This window comes from Puma concolor, chromosome B3 (genome assembly GCF_028749965.1).
Source record: "Puma concolor isolate L17-30 chromosome B3, mPumCon1.1.hap2, whole genome shotgun sequence".
NCBI classification, from domain to species: domain Eukaryota; kingdom Metazoa; phylum Chordata; class Mammalia; order Carnivora; family Felidae; genus Puma; species Puma concolor.
Genome location: NC_141672.1, coordinates 77,743,260 through 77,764,815, shown reverse-complemented (window position 1 = coordinate 77,764,815; position 21,556 = coordinate 77,743,260). Strand labels below are relative to the sequence as shown.

Sequence of the window (21,556 nt, the reverse complement as noted above, 5' to 3'; positions counted from 1 at the left end):
ACCCAAACTGTATGAAGACTATGGATAAAGAAAGGATGCTACACCAAGGGGTCTTGTGGGAGTCATAAACCATCCCAAGGGGAGACTGAAAACTTCATAATAATCTCTATGATGAAACTTTAATTGTACCCTTGAGAGTCTCAATAATACATCCTATGCATTTATTTATCTGTACCCCTTCTCAAAATCTCCTCATGAAGTTTATATCTTACTTTGTTCAGCTATTTTAAAACAAAAGTAACCAATATATAAAATTCACCTATTGAATTTCCTCTGCTGAGTGAGACAAATGAAAGATCCAGGTGCTTGAGGGTGATTGAGGTCTCTCATACAGCTCTTGATGAAAATATTGATATGTCAATGGAGGTCCGCACCTCAAGGATAGATTGTAGGGCTGTACTTCTTTCCACTGGCTATCCTATTGCCCAACAGAAGTACCCTAATACTATAACTGTTTCTTTGGAGCACTTCAGGAAGGGAAGAAAGGGAGTGTCAGAAGTTAATTTTGTCTATCCCATGATTCTCAAGGTCAGGCTCCCCCATTTTGATTTCACATAAAGGAAAGAGAGGAATCAATAAGAAGATATCAACTCAGAGTTCACTCCCAGCTTTCTCCACACTTAGACCTATCATGAAGGGTAAGTAACTTTTCTGTCTAGGCATCATTGCACTTTTTCTAAGACATCCATAAATGGAATTCTAGCTCCAGTAAAATACCATTTTAAAATTAATACATTTTGGCAAACTTGGGTGGGTTTCATGCCTCTGGATATGTGATTTCATCCACAATATCTCCCATAACATAATAAGTTATGTTACATGAACTGTTGACTCCAGTGCCCAGCTACTCAGATCTCCCTCAGCTTAACAATCCCTGAAATTTTCTTGCCTAGTGATTCATAAAAGAATGCCTCATTATTCAGAAATTTGATAAGTTACATAATTTTGTTTTAGAAACTGTTCAACGTTGTACTCAATAACTCATTTTCTACAATGCCCTCAATTAAATATAACTTATTCCCAGTTAGTCTTATGCACATCACAGGTAATATAATGCCCTTCCTTTAACCATTTTTCTACATCTTGAATTGTTAACACTACTATCTTTTAATGTCTTCTTCTTTTATATCAGACAAAGCTCTATGTCTTTAAGTACCAGAATATATAAGAAAGTTAGTAAAATAAAAAACCTGAGCAACCAAAGAGAGCTACCCATAGCTCTGCTATGTGATGCACTGGAACCTACTGACTTTTTAACCAGTTTTTTAGGTTTATTTAATATTGGTTTTCATTTGGGTTTTTAAATGGTTATGTTAAAAAAATTATCCTAGTTACTTGGTAATCATAGTTGTTGGTAATATTATTATACTAGTATATTCCAGGAACTGTACTAGGCATACATGTTCAACAGTATTTTCACAAAAGCTCTGAAAAATAGGTGCTGCCTCACTTAAGAGCATACAGTACGTCATATGGTTTTTGATCCCAAATCAATCTAGATGTTATCATTTATTTTCCTCTAACTACAGTTATATAAGAGGACCACTGAGTTATATATTACTGGACTGAGCCAATCAGTTGTGAACCTGATCCAGCTATGGTATGTCACCACATAGCTATTGTCAGAGTGGGTGATCTCGTCCTCACCAAAGCAGCCGCTTTCCTCCTAAAAATACATTCCTAGTCCATCAGAGAGGCCCATTTTTTCTTTCTAGGTTATATGTACAGCAGCTCCACTCCACTACTGGACCATCCAAACAAAGAAAGCGTTTACATTGATCTATGCGCCCAAGACAGATTTGAAAAACATTTGGTAGGGAAAATCAGCAGGATATGGTGATTGACAGCCTATGAGAAGTGACAGAATTAGAAAGTGCCTGGAATGATTCTCAAGTTTTTCCCTTTAGCAAATGCCAAGAGTGGAGCCATTCACCAAGAAATGTACAAAAGGGACAGGAAACTCTTAGAAAGAAACAGATGAAACAAGAGGTATTAAGCAGAATGGTGATTATAGATTTGAAGATATAAAAAAGGGTAAATAACTAAGCAGGCTTATATTTAGAATGAACACTCAAACATGACAGAGATATGAGGCAAGAAGGGATTAATGGGCCACGGGTTTAAACATGACCTTGCTACAAGTCACATAAGACTCTGTCCAATGATGTTCAGATTGGACGCTCAGTGATAGCCCATAAATTCAGTAGATGAGCTTTATTGTGATAGGATTGGCAAGACCAAAATTTACCCAACCACTAATTTACTCAATAAATGCCTACTATGCACCATAAACTCAATCAACTGAGAATATAAAGATAAAGTAACATCATTACTTAATTATAAAAGTTGTCAAGCTAGAGGGAGGGAAACATAAATACATGATTTAGTCATTATGCACATGCTCTAGTAGAGACATCCATAACATGCTATAGAAATATTAAGCAGGAATTTATCTTATAGGTAAAGACAGAGAAACTCAAATATCATATGATCTCACTTCTATGCAGAATCTAAAAAACAGAATGAATAAACAAACAAAAAGCAGAATCAGACCTATAAATGCAGAGAACAAATTCATGGCTATTAGAGGGGAGGGAGGTGGAGAGATAGGGCAAATAAGTGAAGGGGAATGGAAGATACAGTATTCCAGTTAAGGAATAAGTCATGGGAATAAAAGTTACAGCACAGGCAATATAGTCAATGGTATTGCAACAGCATTCTACAGTGACACATGATAGCTACACTTGTGGTGAGAATAGCTTAACATATAAAGTTGGTGAATCACTGTACTATACACCTGAAATTAATGTAACATTGTTACACTCAAAGAAAAAATTATTTTTGTTTTTAAATAGTTTTGGGGTGCCTGTGTGGCTCAGTAGGTTGAGCGTCTGACTCTTGATCTTGGCTCAGGTCATGATCTCACGGTTCATGAGTTTGAACACTGCGTTGGGCTGTGCACTAACAGTGCGGAGCCTGCTTGGATTTTCTCCTTCTCCCTCTCTGCCCCTCCCCTGCTCATGCTTTCTCTCAAAATAAATAAACTTAAATAATAAATAAATAAATAAATAAATAAATAAATAAATAAATAAATAAGTTCTGACTTGATGACTTTAGTAAATATCAAAAAGATATCTAGAAATCTTCATCATCAAAAACTAGGATGTAAAAAATTGATTAGCCTATTAATTTTTTAATCATTACAAGCTCACTTTATAGGTCAAGTATCTTAAGATATGTGTTAAGAATATTAATAAAGTGCTTATAATATAAAACATTGATCATCTAAATCTATCACAAGGGAGTTGATTAAATCTATGGAAGACAATGCAGCCATTGAACTGATGATATAGAGCTATAATATATATTTTTAAATTTCAATTGTAGTTGAAGTATATATTAGTTTCAGGTGTACAACAAAGTGATTTGACAATTACCTACATTACAAAATGCTTACCACTATATGGGGCCCCTGGGTGTCTCAGTTGGTTAAGTGTCTGACTTTGGCTCAGGTCATGATCTCACAGTTCATGGGTTCAAGCCCTCCATCAGGCTCTGTGCTGACAGCTCAGAGCCTAGAGCCTGCCTCAGATTCTGTGTCTCCCTCTCGCTCTCTGCCCCTCCCCCACTCACACTCTGTCTGTCTGTCTCTCTCTCTCTCTCTCTCTCAAAAATAAATAAACATTAAAAAAAAAATTTTTTAATGCCCATCACCATAAAAATAGTTACTGTCTGGCACCATACAATGTTATTACAATATTATTGACTACATTCCCTATGATGTACTTTTCACCCTGTGAAAAGTCGTTTTATAACTGGAAATTTGTGCCTCTTAATTCTCTTATTTCCCCTACTCCCCCAAGCCCCTCCACACTGGCAATCATCAGTTTGTTGTCTATATTTATGAGTCTATTTCTATATTTTTGATGTTCATTTTGGTTTTAGATTCCACATACAAGTGAAATCATATGGTGTTTTTCTTACTCTGTATGACTTACTTCACTTAGCATAATACCCTCTAGGTTCATACATGTTGTCTCAAATGGCAAGATTTTAATTTTTTTATGGCTGAGTAATATTCCACTGTGTATATAAACCACATCTTTTTTATCCATTCATCTACTGATGGACACTTAGGTTGCCTTCATATATTGGCTGTTATAAATAATGATGCAATAAATATAGGCATGCATATACCCTTTCAAATTAATGTTTCCATTGTCTTAAGGTAAATACCCAGAAGTGGAATTACTGGATCATATGGAGTAGAGCTTTATTTTTAAAATGGAAAAAATACTAAAGTATATTAAGTCTTAAAAACATGCTATAAACAGCCTATTTTGAAAAATCCCATTTTAATTTTTAAAGAAAAGAAGTATGCAATTCTTCAAAGAGTTAAAATTTGCTTATTCTAAGAAGTGGGATTGTTTTGGGGGTTTTTTGGTTTGTTTCTATATTTTTCATGCTCTTAATTATTAAAAAATAAGATTTTTTCATTTTGAAAGTAAATTTTATTTGGGTAAGATAAATGTAGTATTTATAGCATCTGTAGCATTAGTAAACTGAAATGACAATACATAAGCATTTTAAATTGTTTGAAATGTATTGAATAACTTAATGTTTAAAAATATCCTTGCATTTGGAGAAATCTTATTTAATATTTTTACATAAGGTTTGTGTATAACCAAAATGGCATAAAATATCATTTGTGTTCAGCAAGAAGATTTAATCTTTTGCAACATTTAGAGCTACGTTACGTTTGCTTGTTTGTCTATTTGACTTTTGATAATTAACCTTTCCCAGTTTATGAAGATTCTGAGTTTCCTGCATGTGAGCAGGGGAGATTGCAATCAGTAATGTTAAAACTCATCATCTATGATATGTAGACAGCATAAGAATGAATCCTTCCAAGTAGCTGAACCATATATTTTGAAGTAAATACTTACTTTACTTTAACAAATACGTTACTTTAATGAGAGATTTATGGTAAATTATTCAAAACACTGTACTTGTTTAAAATAGTGAAGATTCAATTGACTAATTAGGGGAGGTTTTTTATGCTTTTTTAAAATTATTTATTTCAAGAGACAGAGAGAGAGACAGAGTGTGGGGTGGAGGGAGGGGCAGGGCAGAGACAGCAAGAGAGAATCTGAAGCAGGCTCCAGGCTCTGAGCTGGCAACATACAGCTCGTCGCAGGGCTCAAACCCATGGACAGGGAGACCATGACCTGAGCTGAAGTCTTCAGAAAAATATTACTATGACCCCTCCTCCTGGTTTTTATGCTAAAAGTTATAATTCATTAATATGTTATAAGAGAAAATTATTCTGATGTGAAAAGCTCAGAAAGCATAATGGACATTCACAGCCCTAGGATATCTGAGATGCCAAGTACTTTCTACTTAGTGAGAGATGTCAAAAAAGAAAAAAAAAAGTTATCGCAGTCCTAATTCTTGGCTAAAAAATTAGCACAGACTAAAAGCTGTTCTATCAGCTTTTTTAACTATGGGTGGGGAAAAAATACAAATACTTTACTGCATTTAACAGTGGGTAATACTCCGAGTTTCCAAAACCTCAAAGGTAAGATAGTATTTTCCTTTCAAACCTAACCCCACTGATGATGAAAATTTAAATAATGTAAATCATTCCATTGTTATGGACCTAAGTTTATTGAAATTTGGGATAGTCAGAATTATTGATTGGTTACTTTTAAATAAGATCTGACGAGTTAGTGGATGAGTTATTACAAACTAATTGCCAAATAGCCAACACACACACCTTACATAGGTTTCCTACCAGTTTTCCAGGAAACAAAATATCTTGTATAATGGTGTTTTCTGTCTCCTCTGCAGCCCTGGAATTTATGAACAGTTCAGAGACAAGCACTGTGACTGAGTTTGTCCTCCTAGGCTTCCCTGGTTGTCAGGAGTTGCAAAGTTTCCTTTTCTCACTGTTCTTGGGGATCTATATATTTACCATAATGGGAAACGGGATTATTGTCTGTGCTGTGAGGTTGGACCAACGGCTCCATACCCCAATGTATATTCTCCTAGGCAATTTTGCTTTCCTTGAAATCTTGTACATTACCTCCACTGTGCCCAGTATGCTAGTCAATTTCCTCTCAGAAACAAAAACCATCTCTTTTGTTGGCTGTTTCCTCCAGTTATATTTTTTTACTTCCCTTGGTACAACTGAGGCATATTTCCTCTGCATCATGGCATATGATCGGTACCTCGCTATCTGCCACCCACTGCACTATTCAACCACCATGACCCAACAACTCTGCTATATCTTGATGTCTCTTTGCTGGGTGTTGGGGTTCCTTAGTTACTCTGCCTCCACTATACAGCTCTCTCAATTGCCTTTCTGTGGACCCAACACCATTGACCACTTTATGTGTGACATGGACCCACTGATGGCTCTGTCCTGTGCTACAGCTCCAGTCATGGAGATCATCTTCTATGTCCTGAACTCCCTCATCATCATCCTCACACTTCTGTATATTCTTGGCTCCTATACTCTTTTACTGATAGCTGTGTTAAAAGTGCCTTCAGCTGCTGGCCTGCGGAAGGCCTTTTCCACCTGCGGATCACATCTGACAGTGGTATGCTTATTCTTCGGAGCCCTTTTGGCAATGTATGTGAGTCCCACAGCTGATAACCCAGCTGAAATTCAGAAGATTTTGACTTTGTTCTACTCCGTGGTGACTCCCTTCTTAAACCCTCTGATTTACAGTTTACGAAACAAGGACATGAAGGCTGCACTGAAGAAAATCCTGAGGATAGAAGGAACGTAAACTAGTCTACATGAGACCAAGCAAACCAATGTCCAGACAAAAAATTAATTATGAACTTGATTTACTGTTGCCAATTCTCCAATGCACACTTCAAAAAACATATTTCTCAGTGAGAATGCTTTATTCTTCAACCAACCTGGTAGAGTTAAACCATAACTGATTCATTTATATTGCAAATGTAACAATATTTCCAACATGGATAACTCCAGTAGATAGTGATATGAGGGCATCATACTGTGCTATTGTATACTGTGTAGTTTGGGTTATTTGGAGATGGTGGTGGAAGGTAGAACAAGGGCAGTTATCCCAGGTGCACATCATCGCTGTATTCAAAGCATTAAGACAGACCAATATTTTTTAAAGTGAATAAAGAATCTAATTTAAATGCCTAATGGATACATACTTAAGGGATTTAATAACAATGCCTTCCTTATCCCTTGGGTCTGCATGGTTGAGAATCTTCCAGGTTAAGGATAGACTGAAAGTTTCATGCTTATATAAGAAATACGTGTCCTAACATCAGATAAAATTGTAATAATTCTTTCAAGAAAGAGTTTGTTAGTATTTATTATGTTCTTGGCACTCTTTTAAGTACCAGAGATACACCATGACCAAAATGTTCAAAGACCCGTATCCACATAGTTTACTTTCTAGTGGGGACAGACAATTTAAAAAATAAGTAAAATATATAGGAGGTCAAAGCATGATTAGCACTTTGGAAAAAGTGGAATGAGGACAGGAAGTGTGGAAGAAGGAGCTGAAATTTTAACTAGGATGATCATCAGAGAAGGCCACATGAAGAAGGCAGTATTTAAGCAAAAGCTTGAGTAGATGAAGAAATGAGCCAGACAGACAGCTGAGGCAGAGGGAAACAAGTTCTCTATAAGATCCCAAGGCAGAATTATGTTCAAGTAACAGCAAGGAGGTTGGTTTGGCTGAAGCAGAGAAATTAAGGGGGAAATTTTTGGAGATAAAGTCAAAGAGAATGATCAGAGGGCCAAATTGTGCAGGACCTTGTACACCATAGTAAGAACTTTTAATTCCATGTGAGATGGGAAGCCTTTGGAGATTTTTGGACAGAGGAGCAACATTACCCCATTTATATTATGGAAATTTTGTTGACAATAGACTAGAGACAGGCATGGCCATTTTTAAAGCTCTTATTTCCAGTTAAATTAAAAAAAAAAAAAGTTTGTTTCTTTTCAAAGGAATTTGTATCTGTAATCTCTCCTTAAGGATACATAGTTGGAGATGTGGAAAAGCCAGGGAGCTCATTTGCTCAAAATGAATGGAAAGTTCTCCTAGATTCTAAAAAAGGACATTCTAATTCGGAAATGATGTTTTTGTGACAATCTTAAGAGATAATGTAGGGGAGAGCTTGGGGAGATGGCAGAATAAGAAGCCCCTGACTTCATCTCATCCCACACTTACAAGTAAATATCATAAATATCCAAGTCAATAAACCAGAGAGCAATCCAAAGACCGGCAGAACAAACTCCACAGCTAAATATGGAGGAGCTGCACCTGAAAGATTATGAAAGTCAGAAAGGCAGAGGAAGGATCCTTGTAGGAGGGAGGTATCTGCACAAATGGAGAGGGCAGAGAAATGGGCCCTCATCTCAGGGAGCTCACACAGAGATTAATCCCAGTAATGTTTAGCTTTGAAAACCAGAAGGGCTGAATTCTGTGAGTTTGTAAAACCAGTGGAACTTGAAGCCTGGAGCTTTAAAACTCAGCTGACTCAGCACTAGGTGATGTGCCACGCTTAATGAGACAGCAGCCTGCACAGAAAGACAACATAAAAAATGGCAGTTTACACAATGAGGGTCAGGGGGAGGTGGAAAATGGGAGACAAATATGTCCATACTGATTTAGGAGCATGTTGGGGGACTCCTTGGAAAATAAGGGAGCTGGCAGGTGGGCGGGGTGAAGAGGTGAACTGGGGGAGAGAGAAGCCCCACAGGGTAGGCAGCTGTTTTTGCAGAGACAGGATAGAGGAAGGGAGGGGGGTGTGTGTGGCACATCAAGTGAATAGAAGAAAAGCACTCCCCCTGAAGGTAGCTGGAGAGAAAGAGAAAGAGTGGAAACACAAGGGACTGAACAAAAAATCTGTTCCCCAAACCACTGACAGGTAGAAAAGAGAGGGTTTCAATACCATTAGGACTCTATAAACAGGGGATCACAGAGTCAGAAATTCTAGAGCTCAATACCTGGCATTGCTCTGGTGGGGATGAAGGTAGAATTCCCAGAAGCAGGCAAAGAGTTCCAAGGGGTCCGTGGGCCACATGGGGAGAAGAGGTTCCCCGTTTGGAGAACAAACAGTGGCTCCACCCCCCAGGGGACTCCAGAGAACAGCCACATTTGCTAGTATTGGAACAAAGATGCCAGAGTGCAGTGAAACCTGGCGCCAGCTGTGTGTTGTGATTCGCCATAATCTCTGAACCTCTTCTGGCGCAAGCCAGCACCTGGCCACAATCTCTGAACCTCTGCCACAGTGCAATCCAATGGACGTTCTCTGGGGCAAGTCAGCACCCAGCCATTGCTCAGCAAGACCCTCCCCCAGAGGGTTGGAGCGGGTCCAAGCCACAGGGTTCTTAGAAGTGAGGGGTTTGGAAACACAGCCCCATCTGAGTTAAAATTTAGGAGGGAGGTGCTGCCTGTCAGGCTGATGGCTTGGACAGGGACAGCGTAGAACCAGGAAGGGGGCAGAAGCCTAAGACAAAGGAGGGGTACTTGATTGCAGGTTGGTGAGAGCGCAGAGTTCCTGTGCCAGAAATTAGGAAGCTGGGTGATTCTATATTCACCTCTCCCATGAATGGCATACTTGCACTTGCTGCCTACACTGATCGACCCCCAAATTAAGTATAGACAAATAATTACCTATACAAATATAGATCTACAAATATCTTATATCTATACAAATATCTGTATAGACAAATAATTTTTTTTAATTTAAGTGCTTAGAGGTTTGGCACCAAGAATAAAGCAAGTATATTTGGGGAAAATCTCTCTCCCCACCAACACACACACACACACACTTTTCTCCCCTATTAACCTGTGCCCCTCGCTGCTCTCCTCCACTTCATCCCCCAGGTAGATCAGTTCCTTAGAGGAAGGAATCTCCACCAAGAGGACAATTTTCCCTCCCTCTCTTGGATATTTATTCTGACCTCTGTGTCTCACTATTTCAAACCACTGGGGGAAATATAAACAAATATTGGACCAGAGATACATAAACAGAGAACTAGATGCCTCCCAATGAACGTTCTGGGGAACTATGACTTCTGTTCAGGAGGGACATGTAAATTCTTAGTAATTACTGGCATGAAAAATACATTTCATTTGGTTCAGAATACTAAAGGAAGGAAGTCTCTGGGGCCACAAATGCTGCTCTCCACCCATGAATGTTTTAGATTGTTAAATGAGGACACTCTTGTGGCTGGAGTTTCCCCTTGGTCTTCCTCTTGGAGCCAGAAACACCATCAGGTATGTACGGAAAGTCTGCCTACATCAATGCTTCACTGCTCCTAGATACCCACGGCTGTCAGATACTAAGAATGTTCTGATTCGTCTACAAGTCCATTCATTCTTTGTTCCTTTGTTCTTTGTAAGAACGTGTTAGGCCCTGCAGTTCTCTTCTCCCAACACATGGGGTAATAGATTCACATGAAGGATTCACTGGTATCACAGAGTTCCACTATGCAACTCACTTAGGAAAAATGGGGCTCAGATGTCTTGGATATTTGCGGGGGGGGGGGGGGGGGGGCAGGAATTAAATCTTCTTCAGTTACAATGTAGCCTGAGTCTTCTACCACTTAGTTTCTAATATTTGTCAGTAAATTTTGGTTGACAAATATCCTTTGGCAAGGGCAACTAAAATAGGATTTTTTTTTCAGAGTTGTTGGCAAGGGACAATTGGAAAGTGGAAACTGAGAAAGTAATAGGCAGACTCTCTTGTCCTTTAGATTTACCAAATTTATCAAATTACCAAATTTATGGATTAATCTTAAAAATATAAATATTTAAAGGAAAAAGAACCCCTGCACTTATAATTTTTAAAGTGCTCTTCTTTGGGCAAGCAGCTTAAATTTCAAGCAAGTAGCTGGTATTATGGAGGAGGAGCTGGCTTCCTTATCAGTTCATATAGAATGGATTGCCCATGTTCTTTGTTGTTCCTCTTCTAACTGTTCATTTGTTGCATCACTTGAGGTGAACAGAAAGCTGAAGGAAGTGGATTTAAATTCACCCTTTGAGCTACTAACAGATGTGTTGTGAAGGTAAAGGAAGCAGAAATGGATGGATGCAGTGAGTTTCAAATTATTTGTGAAATTCATTTATCCCTCATTTTCTGATCCTGTATTCCACAGATAACTAAAGTTTCAATGTAGCACAAATTTTAAAAGGTCCTGGACATCCTGAAGTCAAATGACCAGGAAGGAGTTAAGACTTATGAGTTTGGGTTCCAACTCAAAATCATGAACTGGAATTCTATTTCTTTTCTTGGTGCCAAGAACTACCTGGCCTATGAATAGAGTAAGTCAATTCATGTCTTATATCTCTATTTTCTTGTGAAGCAAAAAGTATCTCATTTATGTCAAATAAAGTCAGCAATCATGCTACTACCCTCACTACATAGATTTATCTAAGTTATTATGAACTGGAATAAATATTTTTTTCAGGCCCACGGCACATAATTAGATATGTGCTATGAAACACACAGTTCAAGACACTACAGAGGTAGGTGGCAGTCTTGATTGCTTTTATAAGTCATAAGTTCCAAAAGGGGAGGAATTTTATTCATCATGTTTACTATTGTACTCCAGAACTTAGTACGCTGCTAGGAATATAATCAATAGTGAATAAATGTTTGTTAAATGCCCAAATGAATAAGTAAATGGGTAATATGCTACAATTTAAATTTGACATTCAACTTTTTTTTTTATAAGCCCAGTAACTACTTTCTGACCAAAAATGACAGCATGCGGTCTGAAAAACATAGGTATGGTTATGGAAAATATATGTGAAATTACAAATCTCCTGGAAATGTTTATACATATGGTCATAATTATAGTCCATTGAACTAACTTGCTTGGAAAAATTTAAATTTGCATAAAAATAATATTTATTATGCAGTTTTTTTCATCATTCTAAAATGTTGTTAATCAATACAAATATCCAAAGTTACCTTGGCAGTAAAACATTTACCATCTGAGTTTGTTCCAGGTTTGATGAAATACTGAGAAGCAAGCTTCATGCTCTCGGAAGATTATATAAATGGCATAAGGATGCAATTTTGTGAGTATCTTAATAGTGACATTAATAAATAATGTGGTTGGGGTGCCTGGGTGGCTCTGTCAGCTAAGCGTCCAAATCTTGATTTCAGCTCAGGTCATGATCTCATGGTTTTTGAGTCTGAGCCCTGCATCAGGCTCTGCACTGATAGTGCTTGGGATTCTCCCTCTCTCTCTCTCTCTCTCTCTCCCTCAAAATAAATAAACTTAAATAAACAAATAAATAAATTGATCAATTATCCTATGTTGGTTGTCAATATATTACTAAATTTAAAATACTGGTGGTGGTTTACCCAGCCAAATATCTTGAACTTTAACAAGAAAACTTTAGGACATAGAAATAAGCCTGAACATATTGAAAAAAAAAAAAAAAGAAGAAAGAAAGAAGCCTGGACAAATAGTTTTAGAAAGGTTGCTACCAATATCCAAGTTTATAGTAATATCTCAACTCCTAATTCATCCAATATGAGGAAGATTTTTCTGGTCTTGACATATCCTAAGGTAACCTTTCTATTTCTATTCATTATTTATTTAATTTAGGTAAAAGCAAGATGATGAATGGAAAGTTATGGTGCTTAGGGTTTAATTCATAGCAAAAAATGAAGAAACATGGTGTTATATACTAGAAAAATTTGGCATACCCAGCGGTAAGTTATCTCAAGAGCCTAGCCATGATGTAGAATAGTGCAGCTTAGGGGAAAACAAGCCAGGATAAACGTTGGCATCCAAAAGAAAGTAATGTATAGGGGACATAACAGCTTCCATTTGTTATATAAGCCTCCAACCATCACCATAATGGAAGAAGAATGAGACTTACTTTGTTTTTTGGTTTTTTTTTATTTTTTTTCAATATATGAAATTTATTGTCAAATTGGTTTCCATACAACACCCAGTGCTCATCCCCAAAGGTGCCCTCCTCAATACCCATCACCCACCCTCCCTTCCCTCCCACCCCCCATCAACCCTCAGTTTGTTCTCAGTTTTTAAGAGGGAATGACACTTACTTTGTATAGCTTTGGCAGAGTCCCAGGATCAATGCACAGAAGTAATAAAGGAGACATATTTTGTTCAACACAAAGTACTTTGAGAGAGCCAGAGATCCTCAAGAGGAAATGAACTAAATTGTTCTACAAATCCAGATGCCTCCTAGCAGAATGTGACCTAGAGAGGGCTACTCAGATGATTTTCACACCATTTTACAGAATCCTGAGGTTTCTAGATCACCTCCCTCAGAGCAGCAAAAGCAAAGGGTCTCAACACTCTCACCACACAGTTCCACTTATCTGCTTTTTATTGGACTTTTGTGTATGAAACTCTAAGAAGAAAATTTATTGCTTCAGATTTATATTCAATTTTGTTTCAAAGTAAAGGAATGTATCCAAAATCTATACTTACATGTAGAATATCTAAGAGGTAATGATTTTAACATGAAAGATAAAATATTACTGAGACTCAGAGTTATAGGAATATTTGAAAAGAAGTGAGGTTCGTTCCAAACCAATCTTCAAATGGCCAGAGTATCTAGGAGTTACTGGCTTTGCACATTTAAGTAAACCCCTTAAATTTCTCTGAACTTCAGTTTCCTTATCTATAAAAGAGAAGGATGAAGCACACCTCCCTACAGCTCAAAGGGTCATTTGGAAGATCAAATGAGATAATTTATGTAAAAATACTTTGTACATTTACAAGTGAATTGTTAGCAAAACCCACAAATGTTCATTGTTATTCACTCCTTGGTTACTTCTGTTTCTCTAACAGCTTTGGAATCTCAGAACGCAACAATGCATTTTGTGACTGAGTTTGTCCTCCTGGGTTTTCCTGGTCAAAGGGAGATGCAGAACTTTTTCTTCTCATTAATCCTTGTGGTCTATCTCCTCACTCTGCTGGGGAATGGGGTTATTGTCTATGTAGTGAAATGGGACAAGCGGCTTCACACACCCATGTACATCCTCTTGGGAAACTTTGCCTTCCTAGAGATCTGGTACATCTCCTCCACTGTCCCAAACATGCTGGTCACCATCCTCTCTGAGACCAAGACCATCTCCTTCACTGGATGCTTCCTCCAATTTTACTTCTTTTTCTCACTGGGTACAACAGAGTGTTTCTTCTTATCAGTTATGGCTTATGACCGGTACCTTGCCATCTGTCGCCCACTACATTACCCTTCCATCATGACTGGGAAGCTCTGTGTGATCCTGGTCTGCGTTTGCTGGGTGAGTGGATTTCTCTGCTATCCAATCCCCATTGTCCTCATCTCCCAACTTCCCTTCTGTGGACCTAACATCATTGACCACTTCGTGTGTGACCCAGGCCCATTGTTCGCACTGGCCTGCATCCCTGCTCCTTCGACTGAACTTATCTGCTATACCTTCAACTCAGTGATTATCTTTGGGCCCTTCCTTTCTATCTTGGGATCTTACACTCTGGTACTCAGAGCTGTGCTTCGTATTCCTTCTCGTGCTGGTCAAACTAAAGCTTTCTCCACATGTGGGTCACACCTAATGGTGGTGTCTCTATTCTATGGAACCCTTATGGTGATGTATGTAAGCCCAACATCAGGAAATCCAGCAGGAATGCAGAAGATCGTCACTTTGGTATACTCAGCAGTGACTCCACTCTTAAACCCCCTTATCTATAGTCTTCGAAATAAAGACATGAAAGATGCCCTAAAGAAACTCCTAGGATTAAGAAGTAACCCAAACTGAGACATGTTTGAGAGAGAAGCAGAATTTGTCACTTCTAACCTTAATTATTTATAAAAACAATAGAGAATGGCTTCAGAAAGTCGTGTTCCAGCTCACACTTAAGTAGAGGGAGATACTTATTTTTCACGGTAACTTAGCAGTTCAAGTTCAGCTCATCAATGAAAAATGTTCAATAAAACATTTTAAATTATCTCACTAGATAATTATATTGTGTTATTATATATATCTTCTTTCCCTGTGATGTATCTTCATTGGTTTAATCTTAGCTGGTGGAAAGAATCACATATATGTGTACCTGGAGCCTTTCAATAGAGGGTGCAATCTTCTAAATTCAGAAAATACTCTTAAAGACAATGGACCAAGGGGCCACCACTAACAACAACAACAACGACAACAACAACAACAAAAAGCCCACCCAGTAACAGACATTTTCCATTGTTTAAAGCTGTCTTTCACACCAAAAACAGAATATGTTTCATACTTCTTTCACTTAGAGATAAAGTACAAACTCTCCTTCCTGCCAAAGCTCTCATTCACTAGACTCCTCAATCCATTCTTCTTTCCTATTGATCCACTGTCTAAGCCCTGCACTTCACAATGATCATTCTACATGTTCTCCCAAGTGGGCATCTTTACTCTTAGTGCTTACTCCCCAAATCAGTTGTGACAACTCCACTTGTAATATGGAATAACAATGTCCTAAGCATATTTTTACGCCTCTCAGAAGGCTATAGTGCAACATCTGAGTCAGGAAGGCATTAAGAGAAAATTATACCAAGAACAAATTCCATCTTTGTGCCCAAACCCCATTCTGAAACAGGAAAGCCATTAGCTGAAAGGCCAATGTACTTAAAATGAAAGTACCCCCTTTTAGTTATGGCCATTTGGGAAATAAAATTTGGTGTGCCAGGAAGATAGGCCTGCTGGTACTAGTTGATTAAATACTCTCACACAGTGTTTCTCAAACCTTTCACTCCTCAATTAAAACAAAGAATGTTTGGCAACAGTGGTCAGAAAACATGGGGCATTTGGGGACAATATTTCTTTGAAACTCAAAGTTTTATCTAAAAAATGATCACAAATTATACTTTCTGTTCCACAGTACATACGTATTTTGTGTAATAAAGAATTATCTTCTCTTAGTAAAACCTTCCCTTCAGGAAGATATTTAATTAGGGGCTCTGTGTATCCCATGGCATACAATCACATACCCTGTTTGAGAAATACAAACTTAAGGAGACAATGGGGTCCCCAGAGAGTCAATGTAGCACATTATCTAATAATAACTATGGGCCAACCTACCAGAAATATTAATGAAACCCCCAGGCAAGAAGGAAGAAGGTCCCTAGAGAAAGTTACAAGATCACATGAAGAGATACCTGAGAATTCTCAACAATGGCCAAAATGGCACATAAACTAAGACCAGCACATAGTTTCAGCACACTCTGTAGGAAACAGACCACTAGAATCTCACAGTGCAAAGGAAGTGAAATAAGTCATGCATGAAGCTCTCACAGAGGGCTTCCACATTAAAGGCAGTGAAGGAGAGAATCTTCGTGACCTTCCTATGAAGGTCATCTCCCCAAGATGACCTAGGAAAGCTTCTCAGTATATAGGAATCATCATCTCTGATGGGCATTGCTGCTATTATACACCACAGGTGGGCCTATTCACCTATATATTTGTTCATTCAATATGCTCAAGAGATTGAGTATCAAGGAATATTGGTTACTTACAGCTCAAAAACAAAAACAAAACTCTCAGAGTGTTTAGATCACCCTGGAACTTATACTCCCCCAAATAAGTACACTAAATTGTGTCAAAGTAATCCACAGATCTTCCCCATCTCAGGAAGTGTCTGGAGCACCAGGAATGGTGTGACTTTCACTGGTATTTTGAACAAAACAGTGTGGAACTAGCTCCATCCACTGGGACTGAAACCAAGAGAATACAGGGATTTGTTTTGTTTTGTTTTGTTTTGTTTTGGTCTCCTCTCTCAGTTCTCTCCTCTTTGTTCATTCCATTACTTATGTCCACCATCAGGAGAGGTGGCATTAAAAAAATTTTTTAAGGGTAAAATCATATCTGTGTATAACAACTAAGATTCACATAGGGTTTAATGGTGAATATATTAGGAAATGCTTCTTATAATTATGTTGGAAACCATTTGTGAAATTCATTTACCATGCTTTCCCTAGAGCTAATAGTTTTTCTGTGAAGTCTTTTTGTAATGTAAAAAAGAGTAGCCTCTAGCTCAAACACATGCATTTTTATTTTGAGTCAAAGTCTGTGAATCTGATTCAAGTCATTGTTGCTGTTTTCCCAGGGGTAAGTGGCTGCTCTCTGCATTACTCCTTTCTTGTCTTGTCGAGAAAAGAGAGCTCTTGTTTGGAAAGCACAAAGTTCCCACAGTGGGAAACCATTTTTTATACCAAATTATCTTACCAAAATCATACATTCTATGGAACACTTAACAAAAATTATGATCAATGCAGGTAAGTTTAGTTCTTCATAATCATCTTAATTTAAAAAATTAAAAAGAATTTATCTCCATCTTTCGATTTCCTTCTCTTCTTGGTTTCTTGTCCACAAGACTACAACCTGCTTTGACTTAACCAGTCCAATAGGAAGGTTGTGTTTGCTTCTAGATGAATAGGTTCATAGTTCACTTTATGCATTATTCATTTAGTGAACTTGCAACAGCTGTTTCATTATAAATATATTTATATCACTTAACATAATCTCACTGAATAGAAGGATTTTTCCCATTTGATTATGCTCAGTGAGTACTATAAATATTTTATACACACCACTTCTATCAAAATTATTTTTAAGCAGAATTTTCCTCTTATCAAAGAAGTATCTTATTAAAAAAATTCTGGAGATTTTAATATGTTAAAGCTATCATTGTGTTCTTTTCTCTGAATTATTTGATTCTTAAAAAGGTATCTTTGGTGATGGTATTGTAAAGAGAATAAGGTCAAATTTTGGAATATGGGAAATAATTATTTTTGATACATCTTTGATTCTTTTCTATTATTTTGAAAATTGAGAGTATTTTTTAAATAGACTAAATCTATTTAAAAATCTTCCAAATAATAAACTTTAGGAAGATTGTAGCAGCAGTGAGAAGAGCTTTACAAGAAAATCTCCTGGTGATTTTAATTTTCTTCTCCAATACATTGTATCTGTTATATTCATCTTTAATAACATAGATTTAAATGCATATGAAGCATTACTTATCACATGAAATTAATCATTATGGAGTGAATTATAGTGACTTTTTATTGACAAAAACAAAGGAATAAATACCAAATTGTAAATGAGCTTTAATGCAATGTAAACATCTTTAAATAGGAAGTAGCTGTAAGAATTTGTTATCTGAATATCTTTGTTGATTTTCTCCCACTATCATGAAAAAAATGATAGAAAGTAAATCTCCTAATGGAAATGGCTCAAGAAAAAAGGTAGGGGAGACAGAGAGGGTGAGAATCTGTAATAATGTCAAAGCTCAAACCATTCAAATCTATACAATGTGTCAGATACAAACCTATTTTTACATGATAGCATGTGTGTCCTCACATTTTGAAATAAATAGCACTAACTGCTATATATGAACAGTTTTCACTGAAAAAAAATTAAACATAAAACAAACCATTTTTGCCTCTAACACAAGATTTCTTTATATCTAAAAAAGATTAAATTTAACTGATTTTGCCCACTGATAAAGAAAGTTCAAGTAGCTTAGAATTGTACATTTACAAAAAAATCAGGGCCAAAGAGCTCACTCAGAATAGAGCAGGACTTATTCAAAACTTGTTTTAGAATATTCAGTACACTTTCCTGCATCAAACTGCCTATCCTAAGAAAAGTTTCAAATGTCTCAGCAGAAAAAGTGACTTGTCATTATCTGTCTTCTCTCCACAGTCTGGGGGCCATGAATAAGTCAGGGATATCTACTGTGACACAGTTTGTCTTGTTGGGTTTTCCTGGTCCCTGGAAAATACAGATCATCCTTTTCTCAATGGTTTTGTTGGTCTACATCTTGACTCTGACTGGGAATATGGCCATCATTTGTGCAGTGAGGTGGGACCATCGACTCCATACACCTATGTATGTGCTCCTGGCCAACTTCTCCTTTCTAGAGATCTGGTATGTGACCTGCACAGTCCCCAACATGCTGGTCAATTTTCTTTCCAAAACTAAGACCATATCATTCTCTGGCTGCTTCACTCAATTCTACTTCTTCTTTTCCCTGGGCACAACTGAGTGCTTCTTCCTCTGTGTCATGGCCTATGATCGGTACCTGGCCATCTGCCGTCCACTGCACTATCCCTCCATTATGACCAGGAAGCTCTGTGTCATTCTGGTGTGTCTTTGTTGGCTCATTGGTTTCCTTGGACATGCAATTACTATTTTCTTCATTTCTCAACTACCCTTTTGTGGTCCCAACATTATTGATCACTTCCTGTGTGATGTGGACCCACTGATGGCATTGTCCTGTGCCCCCACACCAATCATAGAGTATGTATTCCACTTTGTGAGCTCTCTTATCATCATTCTCACCATTTTGTACATTATTGGGTCCTATGCCTTAGTGCTCAGAGCTGTGCTTCAGGTTCCTTCTTCAGCTGGGCGGCAAAAGGCCTTCTCTACCTGTGGATCCCACTTAGCTGTGGTGTCTCTATTCTATGGAACCATAATGGTGATGTATGTGAGTCCTACATCTGGCAACTCAGTTGCTATGTATAAGATCATCACACTGATATACTCTGTAGTGACACCAGTCTTAAACCCCCTCATCTATAGCTTACGCAATAGGGAAATGAAATTTGCCCTCCGTCAGGTCATTTGTGGAATAAGAATCATCCAACCCTCATGAAAAGGTTTTGTGAGAAACAATGACTCTTTTTCTGAAAGTGGAACAGTAACTCTTTTCTTCCAATCCAAACTGATTTGACTTTATTCATAACCATAATGGTCCTGTGGTACAAAACAAAATTCATGTATTTAGTCATATTTGGATGTGCTTTTAGTTTCATGAATCTGTTTCCATAGAAAGAGATTGCCACCCAACACAGAGAAAAAAATAACTCTTAAAAATCTCAATATTTACCTCCAGGAAGGTTTTGATTTTTTCAGTGTACAATCTCTGTCCACACAACTTGGTTAAGAGATATGAATCAAATTGGTTATTTGCTTACAAGGCTGTATAATGCTTCACTTTTAAAAAAAAATGTTTAGTGTTTATTTATTTATTTTGAGAGAGAGAACTTGCAAGGAGAGGAGGGACAGAGAGAGAAGGAGAGAAAGAGAAACCCAAGCAGTCTCCATGCTCAGTGCAAAACTGAACATGGGGCTTGATTCCATGATCATGAGATCATGACCTGAGCTGAAATCAAGAGTCAAATGCTCAACCAACTGAGCCACCCAGGCATATAACACATAAAATGCCTTTTGTCATTTCAACTTGGACCAATCTTGAAAGGGTTTTCACCCCAAAGCACAACTTGGAGAATAAGGCCACCCCAAATGTGAGTCTATATGGAGTGGGTCACCAGAATCCAGGGATGAAAGAAGTCATAAGTAGCCAATCAATGAAGCACTACATACATCAGGTAACTACAGTTTAGGGAGCTCTGCCCCCACCAAAAAAGGAAACACTCCATGAGAGAAAAATCAACATACAAATTTCTGCTAAACAATAGGGCAACAATACCACTCAAGGAAAAGCTTTTCACCTTTATTTTTCTCCCACCTGAAACCTAGAGTAACCAGAGGCAGTGTAGTCATGTGGGAGAAAAGGAATAAAAGGGCAGAGGAAAAGTAGTACATCAAGTCTGAGTCAGACACAGTCTTGAGAAATAAGTTTTAATTTGGATAAAAGATTAAAATTTTGCTTTTAAACTATACTACAATTTCCAATATCTGGACAAGAGAACCCTGTATTAATACTAAAAGTAACCAGAAAAGCTATCACAGTGGCCCAAGATATTATCCACAGATGGAAACAAATAGAACACCAGAAAGTGTGTGAAGTAGAAATGGTGAAAAAAAATAAAGTTTCTTTGTGTTTATATCCCACTAAGTCCAAAACAATCAATTAAATAATTAAAGTGCAAATGTTTTTAAAATGCTGTAGCCTAAAGAAGGAAGAAAACCTTCACCTGAAGACCAAAAGGTATGTTTTTGAAAGTATTCTTGGGCAACTGGACAGCACTATACTTCAAGATGAGTACAGGAACTTAAAAAAGGTGGGAACAGAATCAGAAAATCTACTTGGGAAGCTACTAATGACAGATTTGAACAATCCACCACAGTTTGGACTTAATTCAGCACTAATATTTTAGTGATTCAGCTGAATTCATTAGCTGAAGGAAGAGAAAGTATTTTGTATAAAATAGCTCACACGTATCCTACCACTACAACTTATTAGATGTTGAATATGTAGCTATACCTATCAAATACCTATTCTTTTGTTAAGATTCAATTGAGACGTCACTTCCACCAGAAAGTCTTCCCAACATTCCCAGGTTGCACTATATGTCTCTTCATAATGCATATAAAACACACCAGGTAATTTTTCATCATTGTACTTACAAACTCTTTGAGGTGAGTCTATTAGGTATCTGTCTCTTCCTCTAGAGTATAAGCCCTTTTAGGACAAGGACAGTATCTTATCGTTTCTTCCCCAGCATGTAGCATGATAACTGACTGAATTATAGTAAGCATGTAAAGAAAGCAGGAGCAGGGGCCAACATGGTGG

At 37.5% G+C, this 21,556-nt stretch overlaps 3 protein-coding genes across 3 annotated transcripts; all 3 read left to right on the top strand.

Annotated features, from left to right (window-relative positions):
- The first annotated feature begins 1,929 nt into the window (after positions 1–1,929).
- Positions 1,930–6,794, top strand: LOC112855661 (olfactory receptor 11H6-like). The gene is made up of 2 exons (XM_025919273.2): positions 1,930–1,941; positions 5,877–6,794. The coding sequence occupies exon 2, from the start codon at positions 5,979–5,981 to the stop codon at positions 6,792–6,794; it is 816 nt and encodes a 271-aa protein (XP_025775058.2). The 5' UTR covers positions 1,930–1,941; positions 5,877–5,978.
- A 4,524-nt stretch (positions 6,795–11,318) lies between these two features.
- On the top strand, positions 11,319–14,790 carry LOC112855206 (olfactory receptor 11H6). The gene is made up of 2 exons (XM_025918760.2): positions 11,319–11,327; positions 13,858–14,790. The coding sequence occupies exons 1-2, from the start codon at positions 11,319–11,321 to the stop codon at positions 14,788–14,790; spliced, it is 942 nt and encodes a 313-aa protein (XP_025774545.2).
- A 3,919-nt stretch (positions 14,791–18,709) lies between these two features.
- Positions 18,710–19,672, top strand: LOC112856467 (olfactory receptor 11H7). Its single transcript, XM_025920033.2, has one exon. The coding sequence runs from the start codon at positions 18,728–18,730 to the stop codon at positions 19,670–19,672; it is 945 nt and encodes a 314-aa protein (XP_025775818.2). The 5' UTR covers positions 18,710–18,727.
- The last annotated feature ends 1,884 nt before the right edge of the window (positions 19,673–21,556 follow it).

Coding starts and splice junctions, on each gene's coding strand:
- LOC112855661 (XM_025919273.2), top strand. CDS start 5,979: ATGGGAAACGGGATTATTGTCTGTGCTGTGAGGTTGGACCAACGGCTC.
- LOC112856467 (XM_025920033.2), top strand. CDS start 18,728: ATGAATAAGTCAGGGATATCTACTGTGACACAGTTTGTCTTGTTGGGT.